Below are 9,390 nucleotides of genomic sequence, written 5' to 3' on the forward strand. Positions count from 1 at the left end.
ACACGATGATAACTATAACCTAAACGCCTCGATAACCACATGAGTGTCACGATGGTAATTGTCACAAAGTGACTAGATAGCCAATGCGTTATCATGATGATAATTGTAACGTATACGACTTGATAACTACATGAGTGTCATGATGATAACTGAAACCTAATCGACTAGATAACTACACGAGTGTCATGATGATAACTGCAACCTAAATGATTGGATAACTAGATGAGTGTTGTGATGGTAATTGTGACCTAAACGTCTTGGAAGTATATTAGTGCTATGATAAGTATATTAGCGCTTGGAAAAGTCTCGGCTTCTGCATGCAGTGTACAAGCCACCTCGCAACCTTCGCACAAAGACTACACGCTAGCGAATCAAACAAACAAGAGGCCACCGATCGAGATCACTCTGTAAATTAACATAAAAAAATGAGGATGTGGAGTTGGGGGGGGGGGGGGGGGGGGTAATCCCTACTCGTTGATTGATTCGCTATGCTTAGCCAAATTGAAGTCAGAAATCAGAAGAAACCAAACCACAACCTGTTTCCTCTTCCCTTCCATTCCAAGATCCAGACTTCATAATAGCAGAAGCAGAGATTGCTTGCTGTTAGTCAAACAGGCCGTTAAGTCTGAACTTCAGACTTGCAATTTCTGGGACTCGCATGTTGCAGTGCTTGTTTCTGAAAGGAACACAATTGGCCGGCTCAGGCCAGATGCATCAGCTTTAGAATCAGAGCATATGCACTGAGACCGACGGCAACAATAGGCCCCCATCTACTACAAAAGCTAGCCACCATTGTCTAGCCCCAAATTCAGTAATTGCCAGGATACATACATATATAGCACCAGGACCCTTATCTGATTTCTTTTTGCAATCTTGTCTTCTAGGTATGCACAAGCAGAGAACGTCTTCTGAATGCAAAACTAGCAGCAGAGAAACTAAACAATGATTTCAGTCATACACCAGCAATGTATCAAAATTCCAAATTTAAGGTGAGGACATTTTCCAGTAAACACAAGTGCATATATGTTTTTTCTCAAGATTCAGAAACAGAGTTCGAGATGGACTAATATATTTAGCTTATTTCAGGTGCCGATGCAGAGGAATCTTTTCTTGGTTGTACTAATAAACTGGACACTGGAGTACTCCACTATCCTATGGGGGCACACTTTGACCGTTCTAAATTGAAATTCTATCAACAGTTGTCGGCAAGATGTACTAATTTCGTTTCACACAAGTGCCAAGGGAGAAGGATGCAGCTGGGCACTACGGAGTGACTGTCCCGATGCTTAAACGTCCTGCATTGTACTGGCTCCGATCTCACCAAGGAGCTAGGCAAGAGGAGGGGTCTCTCTCCTCTGTAGGTTACCATTTTGTGAATGGATTGGCATTGGAGAAGCAATACTTTAAGCTTCTCTTTAGGGAGCTATGAATCTTTCCTTGGCATACCTAAGTACTAGTATGAGAAGCCACACCATCATGTGGGTGCCGGCAAAAACGTTTCAAAACTGAAATGCACGCAGTTGTTTACGTTCTATTGCGACTAGCTGTTTACATGGTACTCCAGCGGCATCCAAGGACGAGCATCGTGCAAACACATGCATGACGTAGCGGATCTCAATTACCCATCTCGATATCGGATTCGTCTAACATTAACTGTTATGTAATGTTGCGGGTCTAACATTGCTCTATTCAGACCATTCCTCTCAAAATCAACGGTATTGATTATAAGTCCCAGCAATTAAAATATTGGAATGTAGGAGAAGACTTATCATTGTCTTAAAAAAAGTATGTAAGAGTTATAATCAATAAGTACCATTGATTTTGAGATAAGGGGTCTAAATTAAGCAATGTTAGGCCATGGAAATTGCAGAACAATGTAAGAGGTCAGTACACAATCTCCCCCTTTAATTTTTCTTTGCCAAGAAAAGAGATGTTAAATTACAAGCAACTGGACAGTGAAATAATTAATCAGTATGAACGTTATACCATGCGCATAAATTACAAGCAACGTTAATTTTTGTTTGCCAAGCCCTGGATATATCTATGTTATTATCTTAATCAGTATGAACGTTATACCATGCGCATAGATCTGCGTAGCACGTTGCACCATGTGCACTTGCACGGTTAACCCAGCGATTAGGACGAGCCATTAGAAGTATACATTTAAAAGTTAAAAGCAGCTAGTATCATATAAGCCGATGCACGTTGCACCACGTGCACTTGCATTAAAAAGTTAAAAGCAGCCAGTGTCATAAACTGATGAACTAGAAGGGTTCGAGGAAACCCGTTTCGAGCACTCTCTTGTCCAGCCAATACGTAAATCAGTTAGGGGTTCTCTAAACGCATGCTCACCTCATACCATCGACACTTGACCACTAGGCACTTACCAACCAAACAACATCTCAAGCAAAAGAGGAGAGAAAACTCGCCATGGAGCTCGCAACTGGTGCCATGAGCTCTCTCCTCCCCAAGCTTGCCGAGCTCGTCGAGGGAGAGTACAAGCTGCAGATTGGCGTGAAGAAAGACGTTGAGTCTCTGTCGAGGGAGTTGGAGAGCATCGAGGTTGCTCTTGCCAAGGTCGCTGAGGTGCCGCTGGACCAGCTGGACAAGCAGGTCCGGCTCTGGGCTAAGAATGTCAAGCAGCTGTCGTACGGGATGGAGGATATCGTCGACAGCTTCATGGTGCGCGTCGAGGGCTCCGAGCCAGACGCAGATCTGAAGAGATCCAAGAGATTCAGAAAAAAGATCGCCAACTTCTTCAAGAAAGGCAAGACTCGTCATCAGATCGCCGACAAGATCCAAGATATCAAGGTCCGAGTCAAGGAGGTGGCTGACCTGCGTGAAAAATACAAGGTCGACGATGTCCGTGCTAATCCAGCTGTCACAAACACCGTTGATCCTCGCATCATTGCCCTGTTCAAGGATCAGAAAGAACTCGTTGGCATTGAGGAGCCAAGGAATGAGGTAATCAAGAGGCTGATGATGGAAGGGGATGATGACGGTTTGTTGAACTCCAGGATGCAGCTCAAGATACTCTCCATCTTTGGATTTGGAGGACTTGGCAAGACAACTCTTGCCAAAGCAGTCTATGATCTGCAACAATCAAATTTTGTTTGCAAGGCTTTTGTTTCAGTGGGTCAGAATCCTAGTCTGAAGAAAGTTTTCATGGATATTCTCCTCCAAGTTGATGAGGCAGAGTCTAGTTCGAATGCATCCATGTTGAACGAGGAGCAACTCATCAGAAAGCTCCGAAGATTTCTTGAGAACAAGAGGTACATCTATTCATCCCAATTTTTAAGTTCTTCAAATGATAATGCAAAAGGTGAAGAAGACAGAAAGCATGGCGACCAACATGATCAGGAATACGAAAATAGCATACATCTATTCATCCCAATTTTTATGTTCTTCAAATGAACAAATATAGCTAAAACGGAAGGTTTATTCCTCGTCGAGTTGTTTTGAATATCATGATTTCCGATTTCCGTCGGCATATTCTTCCGTGAAACTTTGCGTGATTTACCCACTCTTTTGGAAGTACTGGTGCTTCAGTATAGTGTGAATAGAGAATTGCCTTCCCACTGATTTTTGTAGAAATCATGGAGCACCGGTAGTTACTTAAAATACTAACGGCGGCCTGACACTAGTGCTTGCTTTAGCTGCCCTTGAGGCTTGAGCGGTGAGATGCTTGGAAAGTTTTGAGGTTGGAGGGGCAGAAAACTTTACATTAATTATTATGTACCGTTGAACTTGCATGTGTCAAATATTTGTGTTAGATGGATGACGTTTGTACTTGGATTTTTAATTAGTGCAGACAGGGCATAAGTCATGTTACAGTGCAACAATTAATTTGTAATGAATTTAATGTTGGAGTCAGAACTCAAAAATCAGTTCATGGCATTAGTGCAGATAGTGCATGTGTAATGTTAAAGTCCGACAGTTTGCATCAATTAATTTGGAATAAATTAAATGTTAGAGTCGGAACTCAAAAATGTTGTGAGTCAATTAACAACAAATCAATTAGATTGAAAACTATGAGTCGAACCCCTGTCCTGTTTTTATCTAGTACCAAACCCCGCATCCTTTATTTACCTATGTCTTAATTTTTCTATGAAGCACAAGTATGTATATTGAACTATGCTATTTTCGGATTCATGATCGTGTTGGTTGCCATACTTCCTGTCTTCTTATAATGCTTAGACGTATGTTTTTTTCCAATGCATGGCTCTCATGACTGCCATATTCAACAGGTACCTCATTGTCATTGATGATATATGGGACAAGTTTCCATGGAATATAATGAAATGTGCTTTGATTGATAGTAACTGTGGAAGTAGAATAATCACAACAACTCGTATATTTAAAGTTGCCGAAGAGGCGGACGATGTTTACAAGCAAAAGAAACTTTCTTCTGGTACATCCAAGGAATTATTCTATACAAGATTATCTATTGGTAAATGCAAAATTACTTCTGGTCAACCGATTGAGATATCTGAAAAGATTTTACAGAAATGCGGTGGTGTGCCGTTAGCTATCATCACAATAGCTAGTCTGTTGGCCAGTAAACCATGGGAGGATTGGTCTGAGGTGTATGACTCTATTGGTTTTCGAGATGGAGCTAACATACACGTCGAGAACACAAGAAAGATATTGCTATATAGCTACTATGACCTGCCTTGTTATCTAAGGGCATGTTTGTTGCACCTCAGCATATATCCTGAAGATCATGAGATTCGGAAGGACACTTTGATATGGAAGTGGGTGGCGGAAGGTTTTGTCCATGAGAAACCAGGGATGGGGTTATTTGAGCAGGGAGAGAGGTATTTTAATGAACTTATTAACAGAAGTCTGATCCAGCCGGTGGAGGAGCCATATAAGAGCATCATATATGCTTGCCGTGTGCATGATCTGGTGCTCGATATGATCTGTCGCTTGTCAAAGGAAGAAAATTTTGTTACTATCCATGGAAGTAGTAACACAGAACACCAACCTTCACAAAGCAATGTCCGTAGGTTAGCTCTTCAAAACATAGCCATGGACGAAGAGCCTAATTCAGATAACACAGAGATACGGCAAGTGAGGTCATTCAATGCCATCATGTGTGATGTCAAGAGAAGATCATTTCTTTCAGGCTTCCAAGGCTTGAGAATTCTTTCTATGGAAAGATGTACTTTTATAAATGATGGTTCTTGTCACCTTGAGAATCTTGGAAGGCTGCTTCAGCTGAGGTACCTTGGGCTCTTGGAAACACGTATTACGGAACTCCCAGAAGAAATAGGCAACCTGAGGTTTTTGCAGGTACTGGACTTGTGGGACACTGGAATAAAAGAGCTGCCAGAGAGTGTCGGTCAGTTGAGGCGGCTAAAGTGCCTGCGTCTTTCTCGTGGTTTCAAAGGAGCACTGGGCTGGATCGGTAACCTGGTGTTGCTAGAAGAGCTATTTTTGCCCTATGTCTCCTTGGAAATTGCGAAAGAACTAGGCAAGCTGACAGAGTTGAGAGAGTACGGTGCTCTGTTGGGAGAGTCCGATGACGCCTTAGTTGATACTAGTATACTGTTCAATAATATGATGGAATCTCTAGAACATCTGCAGAAGCTCCAAGCCATACAAGTTTTTTTCTCGTGGCGGCGTGTTGACCAAGCCAATCGCGAAGGCTACGTGCTCTCTCGGCACCTCCGTCGTCTGAATCTGCAGGTCACAATTGAAAAGCTGCCGGCGTGGATCATTTCGTCAAGCCTGCCGAACCTCTCTCACTTGACGATGGCACTGGTTGCCGTGGAGGCGCAGGATATGGAGGTCCTCGGGAGCTTCCCAGAGCTCGTTTCCCTCAGCCTGCTGACTGATCCTGACGTCATCATTCCTGACATCATGGGCGGCGGTGCGTACCCAAAGCTAAGATACTACTCAACGACTGCATCTGCCAGGTTCCTGCAGGGAGCCATGCCCAGCCTTGAATGTGTCCAGTATTACATCGGCGGCGAGCGCAATGGCGCCAAGTTTGAGCGTGACATTGCTAGCATCGGGAACCTCCCTTGTCTTGACAGAGTCCAAGTATTTTTCGATTGTGCGAGTGGCACGCGGGAGAAGGGAGAGGCCGCGTTGAGGCAGGCAGTCGAGGTCCATCCCAACAATATCCGCGTTGAGATCTGAGGTTAGTTGTCTTACTAGCTCGATCTTGGATTCTTGGGGGAAGTATTTGTGGTACGTACTGCTCCCTCCCTACTCATCTTAGTATGATACTCATGACCGCTAATCATTTCCATTTTTTATTTCAGATCTAGCTTGTTGCCAGCGAAGCGTCCGATTCCAATCAGGTGCACCAAGAGGTACGTTCCTTCCAGGCCTGATCATATCTACTCAACTAGTATTACCCCAATTAATTGATTCGATCACAAGGACGCGCTTATTACCGGATAACTTTTTATGTTTCGAAAGCCGTGCTTTTATACTACATTTGAAACAAAAGTGCGCATGTACGTACGTACATCTGCATATGCACTGATGACTGATCGGTCTGTCCACCCATGTCTGTATATATAATCATCCTTCTATGTTTTGGCTCAATGTATTTTCCAGAAATGTTTTCTCCCAACCTTTTTCAATACTTCTCTTCAAATACTTTCGTGCCAGAATAAAATAACTGACTTTTAAATATTGCAATTACTTTTCTGCATTTTGAAATTATTTTTCAATCCTACCACTAGATTTAAAATGTTTACTTTTCTAGCATCTTGTAATATCTGTTGCCATATTATTTGCCAACGGTTGCAGTATACTAACTGAATTGCAAAATGGTCCGAAGTTGCGCAATGCCCATGACGTTTTACCTTTCTGATTATTTGCAAATTTGGACAGAAACGGCGCAGTGCAACACAGGAGGACGGAACCACCATCTTGAGAAAGTCGAGGCACACCCAAACTACCTGGAGATTTTGTCAAGCAGCAAAACATGGCCACGTTGTGTCAAGTACTAAAATAATGCAGTTATTTTATTGGTGACAATATCTTATTTGAACTATTTTGTAATCCCTTATCAATTCAAGATCTTATTAGAACCGCTTTTGCAATCTTTTATTGATGTAAGATCAGGCACACCCAAACTACCTTAAGATGGTACTTTTGTAATGCAGTTATTTTATTTGAACTATTTGTAATGTATTTTGGTCAGATTTAGGATCTACTTGTTGGAATGATGATGCTACAGCACCTTACTAAGCTATCCATATTGTTATTTTTTGAAAGTTTTAAGCTCTTTACTTGATTTGTGGTGATCTTACATAGCAACTGAACTGTTCATTTTAAACGTGGTGCCCTCAATGGTAACCAGTTGGCAGATAAGGCACATTGAGGAAGTTGACGCATTTGACTAGAGGCTTAGCAATAGGTATTAAATTACACGCTACATTCTTCGTTTATCACCGTCCAAAGCCACGACAACTTTCTGGCTTTCTACTATAGGTAACTAATTCTGTTCAAGGGAGTTCACAGCTGAAATAGCTCAATCAATCTGAGCAGAGAGACGAATGAGAACACTTGGTAACCTCACAGTTGCAGGAGCCAAGCAGATTCCAGCTGACCGCCGGCCGGCGATGCAGGCTTGGCCCTCTCCATCTTCTCCTCCGATCTGAGCTCTCTTCCTCCTCCTCCTCTGACTCTTTGTCTCCACATTTCTTTACCGTTATGGGCTACGGCCCATCTCTCAATTTTGAAAAATTCGAAAGGTGGATTCTGAATATGTATTTCTGTACAGAAATTTTTGCATGTCTGCTAGCTGAACATGACCTAATTTTAACCCGATGATAATATCTCGATATAGCTTCAAGGAATGGATTACAGATTAACCCGAGCTAGACCAGCAGGTTCCTGCAGGGAGCCATGCCCAGCCTTGAACGTGTGGAATATTACCTCGGCGAGCGCGATGGTGCCAAGTTCGAGCGTGACATTGCCAGCATCGGGAACCTCCCTTGTCTTGACAGAGTCCAATTAGCCTTTTACGGGTGTGAGCGTGTCACGCGGGAGAAGGGAGACGCCGCGTTGAGGCAGGCAGTCGAGGTCCATCCCAACAATATCACGGTACTCGTATGTTTTGCTATATAAAACTCCTACTATCTCTTTCCAACAACAAAGGATGTACTTTTGTATCTTTATGTATTTTACGATGCTATCTGTAATGTACTCTTGTATCTGTATTTTATGAAGCTACTGCATCTTACTAAGCTATCTGTATTGTAATTTTGAAAAGTTTTAAGCTCATTTACTTGATTTGTGGTGATCTTACGTAGCAGCTGAACTGTTCATTCTAAATGGGGCGCCCTCAATGGTAAAATCCTAAATCCCAATCTGCTGAGGAAGTTGACGCCTTTGAGCTAGAGGAAGCTGACGCCTTTAAATATCAGTACTGTATGATTTCAAGGGATTGTGAGACCTCTTTTGTACATAAGAAACACTTGTGTTTCTTCTCCAACAGAGGAAACCGCTTTCAGTCATCTGCCAAAGCCAGTATAACATTCCAAGGACAGCAGCTTGGTGTTCCAATTTGTTAAGAGGGGACATTCGCCAAAACCACAAGACATTGGAGGGCAGCAGTAGCAGAGTATATATGATGCATACCTTGAGGACGGAGTTGATGGCGCTGGTGGCAGTGGTCGGTCTGCTTCCGGTAGCGCGCGACGGCGGCGAGCAGCGCGCGGGCCTCCGCCTCCACGCGCTCCTCGTTCTCGAACAGCTGCTGCACGCCGTCCTCCACCCACGCCGCGCTGCTCAGGGCGCTCTTCTTCGCCCTCTCTGCGGAGCAATTAGAAAGGAGCGCCGATTCCAGCTGCCCCCCCGGCCGGCGATGCAGGCTTGGTCCTCTCCATCTTCTCCGATCTGAGCTCTCCTTTCTTCTTTCTCCTCCGACTCTCTTTTTTTTTTGAGAATCTCTCCTCCGACTCTCTTTGTCTCGATCGTTCGTTATGGGCTGCGGCCCACGTAAGCTGACTTGGCCCACCAATCTCTCCTATAATTCTGAAAAATTCAAAAGCTGGAATTTGAACGCATGTTTCTTTACAGAATTTTTCGCCTGTCCGTTAGATGAACATGAATTAAATCTTAGGCGCATCGCTAGTCAAACAAAGGATCGACCCGCACAAAATGAGTTCATCTCTAGTTTCGAAACTTGCAAATAAAGCTTCAAGGAATGGAGTACAGATGATCGACACGGTGCGCTGAAAATGGGAGTTGCTCCTTTTATTCCCCTGGCAATCATCGTTCATGACAGTCACGACATGCATTAACACGGATTATTACCAGTGTCATCAGTATAGTCCAAGGGTGCAATACTCTAGGACATTTTGTTAACTGAATTGCAAAATGCTCCAAAAACTGTACATTGGCCATGACGTTCCACATTTG

The 9,390-nt window shown here is 43.3% G+C and overlaps 1 protein-coding gene across 3 annotated transcripts; it reads left to right on the forward strand.

Moving 5' to 3' along the window:
- Positions 1–1,936: 1,936 nt before the first annotated feature.
- Positions 1,937–7,216, forward strand: LOC100837001 (putative disease resistance RPP13-like protein 3). Of its 3 annotated transcripts, none has more exons than XM_014902752.2 (4): positions 1,938–3,272; positions 4,248–6,198; positions 6,273–6,323; positions 6,853–7,216. In XM_014902752.2, the coding sequence occupies exons 1-2, from the start codon at positions 2,431–2,433 to the stop codon at positions 6,145–6,147; spliced, it is 2,742 nt and encodes a 913-aa protein (XP_014758238.1). In that variant the 5' UTR covers positions 1,938–2,430; the 3' UTR covers positions 6,148–6,198; positions 6,273–6,323; positions 6,853–7,216. The 3 variants fall into 3 exon arrangements, with proteins under 3 accessions (XP_024319037.1, XP_014758238.1, XP_003577128.1); XM_003577080.4 differs by having other exon boundaries at positions 1,939–3,272; positions 4,248–6,148; XM_024463269.1 differs by lacking the exon at positions 6,853–7,216 and having other exon boundaries at positions 1,937–3,272.
- Positions 7,217–9,390: the final 2,174 nt, after the last annotated feature.

This window comes from Brachypodium distachyon, chromosome 4 (assembly GCF_000005505.3).
Source record: "Brachypodium distachyon strain Bd21 chromosome 4, Brachypodium_distachyon_v3.0, whole genome shotgun sequence".
Classification (NCBI taxonomy): domain Eukaryota; kingdom Viridiplantae; phylum Streptophyta; class Magnoliopsida; order Poales; family Poaceae; genus Brachypodium; species Brachypodium distachyon.